The sequence below is a fragment of the Dromaius novaehollandiae genome, chromosome 12, assembly GCF_036370855.1.
Source record: "Dromaius novaehollandiae isolate bDroNov1 chromosome 12, bDroNov1.hap1, whole genome shotgun sequence".
Taxonomy (NCBI): Eukaryota; Metazoa; Chordata; class Aves; order Casuariiformes; family Dromaiidae; genus Dromaius; species Dromaius novaehollandiae.
The window spans coordinates 13259526-13278897 of NC_088109.1; the positions used below are offsets into that span (position 1 = coordinate 13259526).

Genomic DNA, 19372 nt, shown 5'->3' on the forward strand with positions numbered 1-19372 from the left:
TTATAAGCAGTAGCAGTATTTTCAGAAATTAGGTTTTGACTATCTACTTCAGGAAGTAGGCATCATTTTTTCTTACTCCAACTTAAGTTTAAAAACTCAGAGGGCAGAAATAATGTTGGGATATCATCAGCCCTCAAGTTATACTATTATATTTAATACTTCATTATTACTATCATGCTACCAAAAAAAAAAAAAATTACAGACTGGCACTGTACTTGATAGGGGGACACTTCTTTTTGTCAAACTGACATTTCATTAACTTACTCTCCCACTATTTACTTGCACATCTTCAACACCTTTTCAATTGCAGCTCTTCTGGAATACGAATGCACTGGGTAAATTCAGACTAGTGTTTAAGGTGTTAACAGCTTATTGCTGAGCGCAGACGTCAAAGCAAATACAATTTCTCTATTTTATATTTGACGCTCAAAACAGCTGCTTCAAGAGGGATTAACACTCACAGTCTTTTAGCCAGGTAACAATATTCTACAACTGTTAGAATTGTAACAATATTCAAAGCACTGAAAGCCAAGTGTTAGCTCCAAAGATGTATTTTATTTCATTATAAAGCAGATTGTTTAGGCATTATTTCTTTTTGTGAACATCCATCCTGTTCAGCAGGTCCTGCTTTGAGGACATAGCTGCTTGATAACAGACAAAGATTCCAGCACTAGACAGCAGAAATACAGATGCATAAAACAAGTGCTGCTCAGACACTCAAGAACTGATGGTCTAAACTGCGACTCATTCAAACTGATGATATGACCAAAAACACAAGCACAGCTCCAGCCCTGCCAGAGCTGCAGGCCCAGAAGTGAAGTCCTCTTCATTTTGAAAAGATTTGTATTGGTCTTCCTGAAGAAAAAAAAAAATCCACCCCCCCAAAACAAACAAACGAACAAAACACACCACACTCCTTCCCTCTCCCTTTAAAGTCACTTTTGAACTGCCCCCGATTTCACATAAAAAATTGTGCTGTGGCATGCTATTTTATAAAAGACAAAGGAAAATTACAGAAGGTAGTGTGAAGTAATAGTGAATACTTTGTAGCGAGCATTTCATGGATACTTTCTCCTGGCACTTGTGCTCCTTTTCCAATTCTGATCCTCACTCAGGAGTTTCATTTGTATTGATAGGTGTATGTCATACAGGATTCGCAAAATTCTCATGTTGGTATTTGAACTCAGTGCATTAACAAGGGCTTCTGGATGTCATTTGTGCTTCTTGGCGAACATAACAGAAAGTCCCATCACTCCAAGCAGAAATAATCATTTATATACTGTCAGCACAACATGCAAAATTGCACATGAAGTCATGTTGATGCAATGTAGAGAAACATTCCACTGTTATCACTTCTCATTCTGGTTTCCACGTTGTCCAATACTGATTGAGGAAAAGCGTATTTACAAGGCTCATACACAAATATTTGCATTTGGTCCTAGGCACCTGATTAATATTGACAATCTAAATTAAAATGGAAAATTAAGGATTGTTCTGGTCCATTAAAGCCTTTTACTGTAACTTCTCCAATTTTATGGCATGACCCTGAAAAAAGGACTCTCAATGCCTTTTGACAAAGCATTTTTATACCCACCATTCAAGTCAATGAGGCTATAGGACAGCGAAGCCTCCTACGTGAGCAATAACAGGAGTTACCTGACAAGGGTCTCTTATCTAGAATTACAGAGAAAAAAAACCAAGTACATACATTCTTTTTAAACTCCTCTGTGGCAACGGTCTCAAAATCCACTAGATATGACTAGTCAGATAACATTTGATTGCTAAATGTCCAGAATTTATTACTGATGAGAGAAACTTATCTTTAGCAAAGGGCACAAGGAGATTTGCATCTAAACAACTGTAACATCCATTTCTGTCAGCTAGCATCAGAACTAGAGAAGTGCTATGGCTAATGGCAATAGAAATTGTAGTTACAAGGTGCGGTGGTTTTGTTTTTGCTTTTTTTAAACAAAGCTGCCTGTGTTACCAAGTTTCAAAGTTGCAACTCTTAGGCACAGACTCTAGCAGAATCTAGATTGACCTGAGTTTTCTGCTTATGGAGGAGGGGTGGTGGGGAAAGAACACATTCCGACTTTTAAAGAAAGCTGACAACAGTCTCAAGCCAATATTAAACATCTGACAAGGCCTAGCTGAGTAACTGTAAGACAAGACATTAGAGACATAATTTAGTAAAAAGAAACAACTGCCTCCCAAATCTGCCATACTTGAACAAAAAACCCACAAAACTGAACATATTAAACATTGTGCTTACAACGGTAACTATGAAACTCAAGCATTAGAGGGAGAGATTTTTCTCACCACTACTGCAAAGGAGCTGCAAACACAAGTTAAATGCAAAAAATCCCTTCCAAACACACAATTATCCCCATAACTATTTATTAAAACCTGTGAAGGCTTCAGGTATACTCGTTTTGAAAGGGGATGAAACAAAAATTGAAGAGTGACTGGACTAAATCCAATTCAGAAAGCTGATTTTCCTAACACGTAATTAAAAAACAATTTTCTTTAAAAAAATTTTTTGCATGTATTTCCCCAGCAATTTATAAAATGCCAACAGTATGCTAGAAAAGTTGGAACATAAGGGAATGCGCTTTGGAAACATTATTAAAATACATGTTCCTATAGAATGACATACTCAAGTTTACTTCTTTTCACCTGACTGGATATTTCATGAATGTTCCTCCCCTCTTCCTGGGTCCATAAGAAGCTACGTTTAGAAAAGAAGAGCTCCCATACTTCCAACTTCACTCTGTTCCTTTACAAAAATTTCAAAGTACTGATAAATGATAGTGACGGCAAGCAAGATTCCAGTTCCAGACCCAATTGCCCCGAGGAAGTCTGCTAAGACAGAGAGGGCGCCAATACAGAGACCACCAAATGCAGCAGCTGTAGGGATGTACCTGTAAAACACACAATGAGGATAGAAAAGGCATCATTAGACTTCGCTCAGGATATTAGAAATGCACTAGTAGTACATCTGTGGTGGTTAATGATGTACGGGAACTATGGGAAATACATAATTTGGAGAAGCAGGTTTTTCTTAGAAAACCAAGCCCACTGAGAACAGGAAGGGGACTCTACAGATAATCTAACCAGGTGGTTGAAAAAAGACTGAAATTATTAGCCGAATGGAAAAAAGTCAATGGCAGAATATCCTCTTCTTTTCCGGGTCCAACAATCCAAGATAAGGCACATGTAATAGTGCTGATATTCCAGGTAAGGAAAGAAAAACTCAACTTGACTGGAGGGAAAAATTGCTAAGCTACAGAAAAGAAAATATTTCCGTTTTCCATGTAACTGAGCACAAAGATGAAATGCATGGCTACTAACTCTCCAAGTCATTCACAGATGACTGGAATGTAAAGTTGTGATGATTCTTCGGTAATATGAAGGCTGTATGAGTCCTACCCTGCAATTGCAAAACTTAAGAGATAAATCCCTGCCTACCTCTACATCTAGTAGATTTAAGAAGCTGGTTGCTTTTTTTTTTAGCAAGCCCACTGTGAAAACAGAACTCTTAAGACATATTAACATATTGAAAGTTATTGTAAAAGTACTTGTGCATCAGTTTGAAGTAGTCAATTACATTTAAACCCTCACTATTATCTATCCTGTAAAAATAAGTATAAAAATGGAAAAGTACAAAAACAAGAGGAAAATAAAAGCCCTAGAGCTTAAGGCACATTCTCTAATTGTAAGGCAATAGCAGGCTATACTGTGTAAATCCAGCTATTAACAAGAGACAGTATGCTACATCTCATGCATATAACACAGAAGCTGAAAGAATATCCATCTAGAAAAAAGTCAAAGCAAAATGTGCACTGTTTCCCCATAACACTTTGCATAGCCTGTGAAATGTGTGGCTCACCTGTTCAGTTCATGTACCATGGAGGTTTCTCTATGGCCTCGCATTACCATTTGCTGTTCTTTTAGCTGTTTGGCAACCTGCATTGAATCGAGAAATGGAGCAAGTAAGTTTAGTGTCATTTGCCAAGGCCATAAAACCAAGTAGTATGTGAAAACAGAAGCAAGAGACTTCAGTAAAAACAAGGGTTTTTTTTTTTTTTTTTTTTTTAATATATTACTAATTTGACTTTATCCAATATTTTATGTTTGGATGGACTGCAGCCATAGGGACCTCTCCACACCGTCAATTATGCAAAACTTTTGCATAATTCTTGTCCTATTGTGAGAAGGAAAATCTGGAAATTGGTAGACTCTCATACATATAAACCAATTCCTGCTTTGTCACCTACCCTCTACTGGTTAGGGTTTAGTACATGTTAGCAAAACTATTCAGCTGAACTAACAAGTATTTGTGGGACTGTATTATAAATCGAGCCTTGGAAACAATACAACTTAGAAAGAAAACGCTTTTGGAACATTATTTTAACACTGGATTACTGCAATTGTACAGGGTTACAATAGAGCCCTGCAAACACTTTATTAACCATCTGAGGGGTACTGAAACTCCAGCAGGGAAGCCTCTTAAGCTGCTTCTCTCTGAATCTAAAGTACTGTGTAACCATGCACTTCAGTGTGGTTAAGTTACCATTTTTCTACTACATTGTCAACATTTAAGCAATGATTTATCAGTTTTTGACATTGTTTAACATGAATTTAACATCCTTTTCTTCAGCACCAGGAAACTGCATTAAAGTGTTAAAAGTTGTTTGTTGGTTCATATTGAAAGAAAACCTAGCTATACATGGCTGCGAGTGCCTCCCTGCCTGTCTGACAACAAGCAACTAGATACAAGTCCAAAATAAGAGTGCTCACACTGTTATAGTAACTATGCAACTGTTACATATTTGTTAAAGAATGGACTAAAACCATCCCATACCTCTGCCAAACTATTTCCTACATGAAACCACACAATACAAAAAAAAACCCATGATGACAACTACTTTCCATCTTGTTTTCCAGTTCCAATTTCAGAATGAAATAGTGTGAGTATATATATATAGTGAATATATAGTGAATATCAAATATCCTACATCAAATAAAGTTTTGAGTGGCTAGCACAGGTATACTAACATCTGCTCTTTTAAAAGAGAAGTGACTTCTAGTTAACATTCCCCCCAAAAAACCGAAGGTCTCCTTATGCCAGACACATGTTCCTGTTTTTACCTACAAGTCCTTGTAGACTTTTACCTGCAAGTCCAAGTGGTACCTGCCCTGCACACAGTGCAACTGTCATCTGGCACTAAAAAAGTTTCCACCTTTCATATTACCTTGTCTTCTCTCACACTGATCAGATGTCATGCAGTAACATCAGAAGCTTCCTAATGCCAGTGAAAGCAATTATGTTTTTCGGGGTGTTGTTGTTGTTTATGATGAAAAAAGAGTAAAGAAAGCAGGGCAAAAATACCCCCATTCTACCCTTCATCTCCCCCCTTACCAAAGAAGACAAAAATCCTTATTTTTAAATGGTTCTGGATCAGAAAAAGCTAAGTCTCTTTTTATACAGATGATAAATATAACCGACAGTATTACCAGCATAATAGCCATTTCAGAAGAAAGTCCGTATTTCTTTTACAACACTGTTTCTATCATGTGGTTTCCCTCTACCCTGTTTGGTTTTTTTTTTTTTTTCCCTCCTCAAACTTACATCTTTGGCAGAGGAGCCAGAGACTTCAATCCACGTCTTGGAGAAGAAAGCACAGGATCCCAACATAAATACAATATAAACAACTGCATGGACAGGGTCTTCTAACACGGAAGAAAAGGACTCTGGAGGTGACAGGTAATAACAAAGTCCACCAACTGGATAGGCACGAGCCGGGCCTCCAGATGATGTGTCCTAGAAGAAGGAAACACATGGTCACCAATTTTCTCACTATTTCTTAGCCATTAAGCTAAGCCTGGGTTTAGGCATCACCTCCATATACTGCGTATATCACTGCAGCAGTACACAAAGATTCAACTTTCAGCAGCTTCTAAAGTGGAAAAGGAATACAGCACGGAAGAGCAAAAATACCCAGGTCAGCAGAGAAGAGCCCAAGGTAAATGGAGACAGAACATCTACACTCTTCACAAGAAGTCTCCTACTCTATCATCAGTTTAAACCAGTTACTAATTTAGGAGTTTCAGCGTACAAGATCACCTGTAGTAATGCGCTTTAATGTTTACAGAGACCATTTCTTCAACTAAGCATTTTGATATGACTATTACAAAGACGTATGCAAGACATGAGGGAATACTCACAGACCAAGTGCCCAGTAGGCTAACCAGTAAGTTGCCACTGAAGCGAGCAGAAAGCATCTGGGAGATGACGTACAAATTGGACACAAGGGCAGACTGAAGAATAATGGGAATGTTGGAAGTGTAGAACAGCTTGATAGGGTAGGTGTTGTACTGGCCACGGTAGCGAGCAGATTTGATAGGAAGATCCACTCTGAAGCCCTGAAAAATTTTCCAGAGAAAAACCTCATTGTATCCTGATGAGTGAACACATACCACAGGTCATCAATTGCAAGCGCAAGGCCTTAACAACAATAAAAAAAAAAAAAACCTGCAATGATTTCCAGCAAGTATCACCTATAGTAACTATCCATGTGAAAGTTTTGCCAAGGCCCTGGAAACCTGCAGGGTTGTCTATGTTCACACATTTAAAAGGTATGAAAGATCTAGACATTGGAAGAAATCTGAAGGTGCAAGAAGACTGAAGATAGTGTCCAGAAAAAGAAATATTAAAACTAATCAAAACCCAATTGATATGCTACAGCAGTTTGCTGAAACAAACACTAAGAGATTCAGCCTTAAAGAATTTAAAGTATTTTCCAGCAAAAAGCAATAAGGGTAAGGTATTATTACATATACACATTCATCTGTTCTTTCAGAGACCAAAGGAGGTCTTAAGTCTTGAGTGGCTGCAGTAAGTGTGGAAACTGATTAGGAGAAGCTAATGTTAAATGAACACCTAGATGCTGCAGGCCCAAAAGTGAGTCTTCTGAAGGCACTAGAAGATAAAAATGTAACTTCCTGTAAAATTAAGCAGAATACAGATTTACTTCTATCACAAACAGTTTTACAACTCTGTTGATTCCAACTGACCTGGAAATAGATGACGATAGCAAAGACAAAGATGGTAGCAATCAGGTTCATGAGGTTGGGGAGGTTCTGACGGTAAAAAGCCTCACGAAGAGCTCTGACTTTGTCTGTACGAGTAGCCAGAAGATGGAACAGAGCAATGATGGCTCCCTCAAATTCCATGCCTTGGAATGGAAAAAAAAAATCAAGTTAGGTGTGCTGTGGTGTCTTCAAACTTCAGTGCTCTGTCCCATGAGGCATACTTCTGAAATACAGGATTCAGAATGCAATTGCTGCAATCTTTCTCATTTTGAACAAGCTCTGAAGTTCACCACTGTCTTCTTGCCTATCAGTTACGTTAGTACTGGGAATTTTTGGAATTCCCACTCTAGTGGCCTAAAAACTAATCATAACCCAAAAGTCAAATAGGATGACTACTGATCTCTGAAAACATTGCTATTCACAAAGTCATTGTAAAAAACTTTTTTTTTAAAAAAAGATAAGAGACAACATGCTTTATGGTATCGTTCACGGGGAACCACTAGTTATTATTTGTACAACAGCAAATGTAGTAACCTCACTTCTGTTTTCTACCTTACAATACCTAACAAGATAATCTCCTGTTAGGTTTGGACAATAAGGACTTGGGACAAAGAGTAAGAAATGCAAGGGAGAAATAGGTGATATTTGTCAGTAAATTAGGCAGCAGCCTTAATACAGTATCAGTCTTCCACTGTAAAGTTGTACTGGAGACAAAAAACTGTCTGCATTGTAGCCTCCATAGGAGCACTTTCTTCATAAAGACGACTCACTGCATGGCAACTGCATAATTAAGATGCCAGAAACATTTAAGTTAACATACTGCCCAAAAAAAAAAAAAAAAAAAAAAAAAAAAAAAAAACAAAAACAAAAAAAAGCTTTTTGCTCTCATGGAAAAAAGTCAAACTTTTCTGCAACTGAAATAGTTGTATTTTAAGTGATCATTGTACTGTTCTACATAAGACTGTAAAGAGCTGAAATTATAAAAGAGTATGAAGGCTGTGAATTTGAAGCTGCTTGGTTTATTATGCTTCAGGCTATAAAATAATTCAATCCTAATGTAAGTTAAAGGAACATAACATGCCACATTACCTCGTCCTGTGTTCACAGTGGTGGGGCTGAATGCCTTCCATACAATAGTCTCACATATATTGGTGGCAATAAAGAGAGAGATGCCAGAACCAAGACCATATCCTTTCTGTAGGAGCTCATCCAAGAGCAGAACTATCAATCCAGCAACGAAAAGCTGCAGAAGAGAAGCACAGCATTACTCAACCCTTTTTGATTTGTTACAAAGCTTGTATTAAAAGACAAGGAAAGACTACAAATGAGGAAGTAAAACTGATTTCTTTTCTCTACATGTGAGGTTGGTAAGAGTCCATAAGGCTGCTTTTTTGACCCCTTCAGAGCAAGGATAAGAACGTGGGACTAGAAATTACCTGAATTGTGATAAGTAAGCAGATACCAGCACCCATCTCGGATGGATCTCCATACATTCCAGTCATTACATAGACGATAGACTGACCGATGGTAATGATCATTCCAAATACTGTAGGAAAAAAAAGTATGTATTTGTTCTGCAGATTTATGCCAGCAGGCAAATCAAGAAATATATAAGCACTTCTGTGTTCCTTCCCAACTTCCTATAAAAGTAAGTCACAGGACATTTAAATTCAAGGGCAAATTTAAATTTGTTGTCTAAAAATCTGGCACTGGAAATAAATAACATGAACACTTCAAAACAGAAAGAAATCCAATAGGAAAAGAGAAAGAAATACACTCAGAAGCAAGTGTTTTGGGTTACCAAAGATTGCTTTAAGTACTGAAAGCTCTGAGGGCGTTAAGATATCACCACAACGATTTATGATTTTTTTTCAGTAAACAAATCAGGAAGTGTTGCAGCACAGCAAAAAAATAGCTAGAGAAGACTTAAGTTTATCTAAAAGCCATTTATCAAGTGAGCATACACATCTCTTATTATTGAAAAGAACCATTCTAGGTAACCGCAAGACAAGAACAACTACAACAAATTTAATCTTAACCTTTTTAGGTTAAGATTGATCAACACAGTTCAAAGGTTGGGTCTCCATGGTCTGTATATTACTTAGTTTATCTGGTGATATTACAGCAGCAATACCAATTGCACAGATACATTTCCTTTACAAACCAATCTAAAGCTTAACAGTTAATGAGCTAAAAGGCAGTCAGTAAAAGACTGCTTAAATACAACAGAAATTTTTAGCACAACATGAACACCTGACAGCAGCATGACAGAAACCTGTACCTCTGACTTCAAGACTAATTGCAGGGTAAGTTTATGGTTGCTGTGGTTAGGGTTAGATACTCCAAAAACATTCTCTCAGTCTCTAATATCAGCTGTTACTTACATTTCTGTGCTCCATTAAAGAGAGCTCTGTCCTTCGGGGTGTCACCAACTTCAATTATCTTGGCACCTGCCAAGAGCTGCATAATGAGCCCAGAAGTGACAATAGGTGAAATACCCAGCTCCATCAACGTACCTGCCAGACACAGGAAACACAATGAAAGAAAATAACAGAGTGCACCATTCCCAGTCACCTTTGAAGTTCAAAGTTTGACTTTCCAGTTGTTGTATCGTGATGGAGATATTATAAAACTCCAAATCTCCACAAATGTAAAAGCCTCCAATGAAAACAGAGCTTGCTGAAAGTCGGTCTGCTAAGTAACATAGAACTCCTCAGTACCTTAAGAACTGTGCTTGCAGGAAAGACTGCTCCTGTCTGGAACAGCTGTACCCATAAAAAACAAATTCCTACATTGTTTTATGCCTTTGACAATGGTAATTCATATTATTATTCATAATATTAAAATTAAGAAAAGAGTTGTTTTCGTGACTACTCCAAGTTGTATGCATATACACAGATCTCATCATGGCATAAACTGATGGATATCCAAATGATATATTTATTCAGGTAACTGCCACCATTCTTAACTTATAACTGCAGTAAAAAGCCTTAGTGAGAAATGGAACAATTTATATAAACGATCATGAATTTTAATCTATTGTGAGATAGACTCAAAGATGTCATCCAGAAAACTGCAATAGAAGTATATAGCTTGGATGATGAATCAGAAAGCTTGAAAAATATACAGAAGACTAATGGCAGCTATACAGGTAATTAGGAATCGTTTTCCTCCTAACCCTCCACCCCATCCTTATTTTTTGGCCTATAGAATAATTATATACATCCAGCCATAAACTAATTTTGTCCACAAAGTTGTGCCTTTTTCAATGCCCACATTTTTTATAATTATGTAATATATAAAACGACATTTTTTCTCTTTGCCCCTGATTTTAGCTGCAGTAGAGTGCAAAGTAAGAGCAAGCCCAAAACATTTCAGTCCACGTTATTGACCACACCTCTATTTGAAGCCAGAATCACTCTCATCCAGTAGAAAGGATCTGCTGAGTCTGATGACATGATGCCAAACAAGGGAATCTGAATTTTTAAACAACAGAGAGAAACAGGATTAAAGTATAGACATTGCAACATCCTTTCAACACTTCAGCTTAAGAACAAGGGAAAGAAACATACCTGGCAGCATACTAAGAAGATGAAGAGTGTGATAGCTGTCCATAATACCTTTTCTTTGAACTGAATCTAAGGGAAAAAACAAAGCAAATAAGGCTGTCAGGATAACAACAGCTGGTCAGCTTTTATAGTAGTTTAAGCTCATTTGATTCTCTCCTGAAAGGATAAAGTATAGGACATACTGAAGAAAATAACTAACTTTTCATCCCTTTCACACTCTGTAAGGCTGAGAAAAAATGACAAGCTTTACTGAAACTTTAATCCAAACGATGAAGCTTATGCAAGTGAAAAGTAATTCTAGTACTTCCACAGAAATAAGCCTTACATTTTCACAAGGAACAGTTTCTGGTGGGGAAAAAAAGGTAAAGCTTATCTGAACAAATAATCTTAGATTGGAACTTAAGAAGCAGAGATGTTCAAGTTGCTATTTTAAACTACCATAGTTCACACTTCAATATTTACTACTTTCAGCAACTCATGACTCACTGCTAAAGCATAACTATACCTGCACAAGAGCATTTACCAGGAAAGACACCCCTTTACAACCATATTCATGCTACAGGACATACTAGACAAGCACTCCATTGAAAACAAGCATACCTTTACTGACAATTATCCCAACAGAAAAAAAACAAAAACAAAAACAAATGCTAACTAAGCTGTAAACATCTTAGATTACACAAATACAGACCTATGAAGAAAATTTCATTAACATACCTTCCGTTCTGGCTTTTGGATTTCAGGCAAGATAACACAGAAGGGCTTGATTACTTCAAGAAATTTAACTGCAAGAAAATTAGTTAAAAGACACAGTGAGTACACAGATACAGAGAACATAGGGAAAAAAAAGAAAATAGGATCTGGACACTTACTTTAAATGCTAAAAGTCTCCATTAGGAACAAAGCTTTTTTTTCATTCTTATCTGTTCTAAGTACCCCTTACCGGGTATGATATGGGCTGGATACAAATAAAAATTTAATATCTTTCTGCTTTCACCGATTAGGGTAACAGCACAAAAAACCTGCTGCTGTTTTGCAGGAGTCTGTTGACATCCTTGAACTTTTATTTCTTAATAGCTTCTTCTCTAGACTGCAATTTGAGAAATACAATACCTAAGACTGCTTTTGTTCAATTCAGAGTTTACGTTTGGGCCATACAGCTGAAAAATCCCTACATACTGTTCATGAGCAGTAATTCAAGTTACTTTACAGAACTTCTCATGCGACCATCTCCTAGTGAAATGGATTTACCCTTATATTACAAAAGTCAAAGTTGCCTCAGTCTTTGAAAAAGCATACAAAAAGGGAGGTTCTCTCTATGGAGTCACGTATTCTGTGAACAGACACTGAAAGGCCTGATTTGGAACAGAGTTAATGCTAAACCTCCCATAACAAACCTCAGACTGCAGACATACATTTTGGACTGATTTGAACGAAAAAGCCTAAAGCAGTGCAAGAGAACTGAAACTACTGGTTGCTTTCTTTTTCTTTGTGGAAGGCAATAAACTTAGTGTCAGTTTTGTAACACTTTAAAACAACATCGCAGAAGTTGTCCATTTAATTTCAAACTATTAGTTACCTGAAAAGCTACACTGGTTTGTGGTTTTACCTTTAACCAAGCTGTGAGTCTGTCCTATATCTACGATAATGTATATATTGACTAAGACGCTTTTCAAGAGGCTAAGAGGTTCTTCCTCGAGGGAGCAGGCTCTAACAACTTTAATTCATTTGGCCTGTTTCTGCACGCCATGATCTGGAGACACGGCTTACTCTGATAAGGGCACTGATGTTTAATTGCCGTGAGCAGCTGGACAGCCCCTCTCTCCCGTCTCGGCGAGGCAACGGGCACGCTCCGAGCTGGCGAGAGCCCGGGGCGGCTGGACGCGAACACACACCGGGCATCGCAGAGCGGCGCCCCCCGCCCAAGAGGGTTTGTCCTGGCCACAAAAAGAGCCTTTCACCATGAGAGGGGAAGAAAAAAAGGGCAGACCCCCCCCGGCCAGACGGGGGCAGAGAAGCCCGGCCCGCGCAGGGCTGGCCGCGGGCCCCGAGGCCCTCGGGGGAGGCAGCGCGGTCCCGCAGAGGACTCCCCGCCGCCCGGGCCGCGAGCAGCCCGCCCGGAGGGACCGTCCCGGCGGTGCGAAGGGGAGCCGGGGGCCGAGCCGCGGCCGCGTGCCCCGCAGAGGCCCCCAGTCCGCCCGCCGGCCCGGCCGCGCGCGCCCCGGTACTCACTCCCCATGGCGGCCGCCCGGCGGGTGCAAAGAGCGAGCGGCGGCAACGGCCTCCGAGAGACACGTCAGGAATTGAGCCCAGCCGGCCCCCTTCCGCTTCCTGCCACGCGCCGCGTTCACCGCGAGACGCCGCCGCCACTGCGCAGGCGCCGCCGCCGCCGCCGTGCCCCAGCAACCGCCGTCCCCCAGCAACCGCCGCCCTCCGCGGCCGCGCCGACGAGGCGCCTACAACTCCCATCGTGCCCTGCACTGCCTCCGAGATGGACTACATTCCCCAGGGAGCACTACGGTCCCTGATGCTTAGTGGCTCCCCAGAGGCTACGCAGCCAATCAAGTGGCTGCTGTGGCTGTGGCGCGGGTCTTGCTGGGAGTTGTAGTCGCCGTTTTCCTGGCCTCCATCTTAAAGCCATGTGGGACGGGCACGTGGGAAGGGGCTGTGACGACGAGTTGAGGTAGTGGGGTATTTTGAGGCGGGCATGTCTCTGCTAAAGGAAATCGTGACGCTGGTTTAAGAGAGTCTAACTGATAAATACACTTATCCTTTATTTTCTGCTTTAGGTAGCATTACCTTTACGGTAAGCATTTTTAGGCCTTTCTTTGCAATGAGAGACTCCCTGTGGTGGTGTACCGCATATACAAAATGACCGCTCATGGTCTCATGCAGTTAGGGCCTGAGGCCTCATGTGTGAGGCTAAGCCCTAATACACCAAATCTGGCCGGGCTTCTTATAAAATATGAAACACCGATGAAAATATGAATCATTGGGCCATGTGTCAAGTCTTGATACATCAACATATCACCATATTACACAAGTTCACCAACAAGTATGTGGTCCCAGTGGCTTTGTTACTGAAGGCATTTCTTTAGGTAGTAATACAATGTCCTGTGTTCTTTTCCTCTGTTTATAGAAGGACTTATCACTGCTCTGAAAACTAAGGTAAACAGAGAAAGAGAAAGACAAAGAGAGGTGTTAATACAACTCAATTACAGTTCATATATAGATTTTGTTAGGAGTATATCTGCAAAAATAAGTACAGGAGGGGAGCTTTCACCCTATAGGAACAAATTTTTACATTGTAACCAAACATCAGTAGATAGATGGGGGGGGGGGTAACTGAAGGTTTATAAAATAAATGCCAACAGGTAGAAAGATGTGTAAATATTGCATAAGAGGTTTTCTCCTGTGACTTGCTGTGATACCATAATCTGTTAAAGATCATCTCATTATGTAAAAATGGTTGTTCCAACAAGAGACAGTGTGATGGTGTTTTGGTGTAGAACTGTCATCATGCAGTAGAATCTTAGAAAAATAGGGCTTCAAGGTATCTCTGGACATCATCCAGTGCTTCTTGCCCATCAATTAGCTGTCTCTAGCAGATGTTTGTCTAACTAACTTTTAAAAACCTTCAGTGATGGAATTCACAATTACTTTGAGCAACCTATTCCAACACTTTGCTATACTTTTCATTGGAATATAATTCCTCACATCTAACCTAACTCCTCCTTTTTGCCATTAGATTACTTTTTGTCCTAGCTATAGTGAGCATGGAGAGTAATTTATTCTTTTTCTTTGCTGTCACTTACATGTATGAAACTATCACTCCATGTTTCTTTGATTTCCTTGTCTGTAAGTAACTCCATGTCTTTTGATCTTCTGTATAATTTTTTTCCCAAACTCCATGTTTTACTCACTCTCATTTTGATTTTAATTGGTCTGAATGTTTCTTGCAGTATGGTGTCTGAAATGGGACAGAGTAATCCAACCAGGCCTCAGGAAAACCTTCTAGAGCATAAAAATTGCTTAATATGTATTAATTCTGTTGATACATCTAAGGATGTGTTATCTCAGTTTGCTGTATGTTTTCTTTTTCAGCAGTATGACAATGTACACTAATGTTTCAGTTTGCAATCCACTGAAAGTTCAGGTCCTTTTTTGTGGGACTGCCAACTGACTTCATATTCTCATTGTACTTGTGCAGTTGGCTAGTCCTGCCTAAATGTAGATAAACTTGGTCTTTATCAAATTGCATCCTAACTTTTTCAGACAATTTTTCTGATGAGAATGTTAATCTTCTTTTTTCCTGATATTTGCAGGTCCTTCTAGCTTCGCGTCATTTACAAAGTGAATAAGCATACTCTCTCCTCCATTACCCAAATTCTTAATAAAAATACAAAATGGTGCTGGATCCAGAAGAGATTCAAATGGAACCTCAGTATTCTTTCCAGATTGCCCATGGATCACAAATCATCACCCTGTAAGTACAGTCTCCTATCATTTTTGTACTTCTTTTATAATCATTTAATCTAAACCAGGTTTTTCTACTTATGCCATGAGATAGTATGAAAAGCCTTTTTGTAGAGAAGATAAATGACAGCTATAATTTCTCAACTATTCACCAAACCTGTTATCCCATCGGAAAAAGAACTTAGATTGTTTTCACGTGAATCCACAAAATCCATAGTGGCTGCCACAAATCTCCTTGCTATTATCTAGGTATTTACATATGGTTTGTTTGATTATTTGTCGCCCTCTTTTGTGAGATTAACTTTAAAATGACTAGCCCTAATTGCCATTTCCTTTTTTCTTTTTCTTTTAATTGGCAGATACTGTATTTGTCCTTCTCCAGACTTCTGAAATCATGCATCTCCTCTAAGAGTTATCAAAGACATCTGCTAATGGCTCTGAGATTGCTTTAGTTGGTTTTCATCCAGGGTAGCTTATTTAAAAACAACCAAGTTAGATAATTTGGTTTTAACCCATCAGTTTCCAATTAGTGAGAAGCCAACAGTTTTCTAACTGACATTCCATCATTTAAGACGAGGTACAGAGCAGAGTTGATTTAATAACCTCCTACTGGAAGAGAAGGAAGAATTAGCAGTAGTCTAAAGGAAGACTAGGCTAGGAAGCAACAGCAGAGATCCAGGAGGAGATTGTTGGTAGAAGCATGCAATAAAATGCCAAAATTTTGCTGAATTTATTAAAATAAGCCAAACTGTTGTGAGACTTGCTAATAACATCACTGTGGTAGATCAATATGATGTTAGAAAGGATTCATCTCATCTGCTTTTAGCTAATTAGAAGCCAAGTGTCTAGGTAGTTGTCTAGACTCTCTGTGGTCAGTTGATGTAGAGATGGGCACCTCTGGAGAAAGATTCACTCCATCCAGCTTACACATCTCTTTTTAGGATTAGATGAATCATCCTCCAGAGATATCTGTCTCTATTGACTGTAGAGCAAACTAAGGTGACCGCTTTGGATTAGATACATACTTTTTTAGATGGCTGAAGCTAGAAGAGATGAATTCTACCGAGGAAGACTATAAAAGTCTACCCTCTTCTCAAAACTGTTAGCTTTGAATCAAGCTGCAGGTTTTTCTGAAAGATTCTGAGGGGAAGCTTGGCAATCTAGTGCCTCTACTGTAATTGTTCTTTTGAAAAATGGATAGTGTCAGTATTCTGGGGTCTCAGTCATTTCCCCTCCACAGTGATATCTACTCTTAAAAAATGGCTTCATGGGGTAAAAGTCCCACCTGCTGTTCATGCTAGTAGCCTTTATCTGTGATACAGGAATGGGTGAAAAAATAGACTGTTATTCTTTGCATGGGCCCTCTGCCAGATTTCTTGGGTTCTTGTTGGTTTTGAAAATAACTGTAGACAAGAAGGTACTTTGGTATGCTACCGTAAGAGAATGAACCTTATAATTAGATTTGGAATCCATCTAATTAGACATGGAAGCTGAATCTACCAACTCGTTCCCAGAACTCAACAAAAACTTGCATTTATCTGTATATCTGAACTCAGTATTTCTGCTTACCTCTGTATATTGTCTATTTTGGATCTGAAAAACTTCACATTTAGGGGAAATGAGAGTACAGTCCTACAGCTGAAATTCGCCACTGAAGTTCAATTCTAAGTTTAAAAAATTATTGGTCAAAACTAGTTTTTTTAGCATCTTAAAGTGAAAATCTCCCTTTTTATCATCTGAAGTCAAAAAAGTAGAGAGAGAGGAGCCAGGGTCAGCTCCTTTTTATAATCAGCTGTCATTCTACTGGACAGATGAACAAAAGAAAGGGAAGATAAAGTTATTAGGGAGTGATTGCAATGTGACACTCTAGGTCAAATTTCTGCCTGATGTTCCTCAGTGACTTTGACAGTTTATCCTGGGAACATTTTGGCTGCTGATCATGATTATAAATTGAGTGACAAAAAAGGAATGTGATGCATGAGGGCTGATTTTTACGCTGTGTTTGGGGAGCACCTACTACTGCAAGGAGACTCAGTTTAGAATGGTGTCAGCTGGTGGAACTGGAATGATAATGATGAGGAGGATGGCACATAATTAATAAACCACTCTTTAGAGGATAGCAGCATCTGAGAAGCAGACATAGATTTTAAACAGCTTGTTCTTTTCATGCCTCCCTATTCTTCCTTGAACCAAATCAGTCCCTCTTACATAACCAAGCTAATCCTGCTTTGGAAATGAAGTGTAATTTAGGACCATTAAAAACATTAATATTCACTTACTGGCACTGAAGTATGTTAACCAGTGTGTTCCACTGTTTCACACAGTGCAGATCTTCTGCCTTTACTACAAAATCATGTATCTCAATCTATCTCTATTACATTAGCACAGAATTAATATTTAATTACTGGGTTTGAAGTTAGGCTTCACTGTGGGGTGGGTGACTGTGGATGCTGGACCCAGTTGTGCTGAATTGTACCCTAATGCAAATGACAAAGACTGTATGATTGCTCCAGTAGCCAGAAGTAAAAAGTGGAAAATAAAGGTGGAGAGTGGAAATGGGGAAAAAAGCATAGATGAATTTTTTGCTACCTCTAAATGGCTCCTTTTGGTTCTAGTGACGTTGCTCACAGAAACAAGCCACAGTATCTATTTGAAGAGATCGGTTTTTCCTGGTCTGTGACATGCTCACACTCTGTTTCCGCATCGTTTTTTTTTGTTGTTTTGTTGTTTTTTTGGTTTTTTTTTAACCAATGATATAAAGCTCACATGTTGTGCTGAATAACGGTCTTTTTTTACCGGAGAAACTAAAGGAAACTTTAGTGATTGTTACGCCCGGTCTCAAAACTTCCATGGGCTGAGGCCACTAGAGGGCAACGTAACTCTACTCATTTGCGTAGAGAGGCAGACAGACAGACAGACAGACAGACAGACAGACAGACAGACAGACGCGCGCGCGCACACACACACACACACACACACACACACACACACACACACGCTCACCCTACAAAATATTCATAACACTGGTCTGAAAGAGGGGTTCCGTGATAGCTAGAGTGCTCTGTGCAGTGTGTCTGTTTAATAGCAGTATTCATATGCAGTGCTTGATTTTTAATGCACAAACTCTGCAAGCAGTAGTCTCTTTAACCACAAGGTGGAAGAACAGCTTTACTTATGATGTCACAGCTTGAATGAAATATGAACACACTGTAGGTAAGTTTTATGACTGTCATTATTTAATAGTTATATTACATCAATGCCGAAGGGTCCCATTTGGGATCAGAACGCCTCATGCTAAGGGTAGTATAGATACAGTGTGCAATCCTGCAAGGAACTTACTGCAGACAGATCCCAGTGACGCACACAGTGCTTGGGTCCATGATACCTTAGGAAATAACTGCAAGTTTCTCTGTGTAGTACAGATAAACCGTAAGAGATCCCTTAACTTCAGTGAGGTTCTCCAAAAAGATTAGCATATCTGGCTTAGATATAGCAGCTATACCTATAATGCTCTGACAGAACATTCCCAGGAGTAACCACAAGCTTGACATGCTTTATCTTCCCTTTGCCTGCCACCCACATGGCTGTCTCTCAGACTGCTTGACAGTTGCTTGTCAGGTGTCGTACCAATTTATCTACGCAGGTACACGGGCTCTTACAGGTTCTGGAAGCTGTAGCACGTGTAAAACAATTCAGGACACAAGTGCAGGCTCATAGTCTGCACAGCAGGTGAGAGTGAACTTAAAAGTGACCTTCAGGGAACCCTAACCAGACACCATTTCTAAAACAAAGACTATCCTTCTAGCCTAAAAGAGGGTTAATTCCTAGCTCCTTTAAGGCTACTGGTGAAACTCCATTGATTTCAACAGAGCTAGAATTTCCCTTGGAGTCCTTACTCTGGGGATTCTTCCCCAGCTTGACTGTGAAACCTGAAGCAATGTGCCAAAAGGCAGACAGGAATCCTCTGTGGTGAGCAGATGTTGAGAGCCACATTTCTAGTTGAAGAATGAATGAATTATGTTTTCTTACATAAATTTGTACTGTACTCTATTTTATGGAGTATTACATGGTGATGAGAGATGCTGTGTGAAGCAGCTGATAGTCTTTTTAGTTGAAACAAAGAAATGAAATAATTGTTTTATAGCCAAACAAACCCTCTGGTTCCTTAGTAAAAGGAACATTTGAAAATACAAATTCCCTCTAGCCCTGCTGATATCCAGTTCAAGAAACAC

General features: G+C 39.3%; 1 protein-coding gene across 1 annotated transcript; it reads right to left on the minus strand.

The window, feature by feature from the left end:
- Nucleotides 1-535: 535 nt before the first annotated feature.
- Nucleotides 536-13049, minus strand: SEC61A1 (SEC61 translocon subunit alpha 1). The gene is made up of 12 exons (XM_026093121.2): nucleotides 12897-13049; nucleotides 11382-11449; nucleotides 10668-10733; nucleotides 10493-10571; nucleotides 9480-9611; nucleotides 8532-8641; nucleotides 8185-8338; nucleotides 7078-7238; nucleotides 6229-6426; nucleotides 5633-5824; nucleotides 3890-3966; nucleotides 536-2921 (listed from the first exon to the last, which is right to left on the minus strand). Exons 1-12 carry the CDS (start codon nucleotides 12901-12903, stop codon nucleotides 2735-2737), a joined length of 1431 nt encoding a protein of 476 aa, XP_025948906.1. The 5' UTR covers nucleotides 12904-13049; the 3' UTR covers nucleotides 536-2734.
- Between the last annotated feature and the right edge of the window lie 6323 nt (nucleotides 13050-19372).

Coding starts and splice junctions, on each gene's coding strand:
- SEC61A1 (XM_026093121.2), bottom strand. Junction 9,612..10,492: donor GATTCTGGCTTCAAATAGAG/GTGTGGTCAATA, acceptor TGTGTCTGGCAG/GTACGTTGATGGAGCTGGGT. Junction 2,922..3,889: donor ATGGTACATGAACTGAACAG/GTGAGCCACACA, acceptor TGTGTTTTACAG/GTACATCCCTACAGCTGCTG.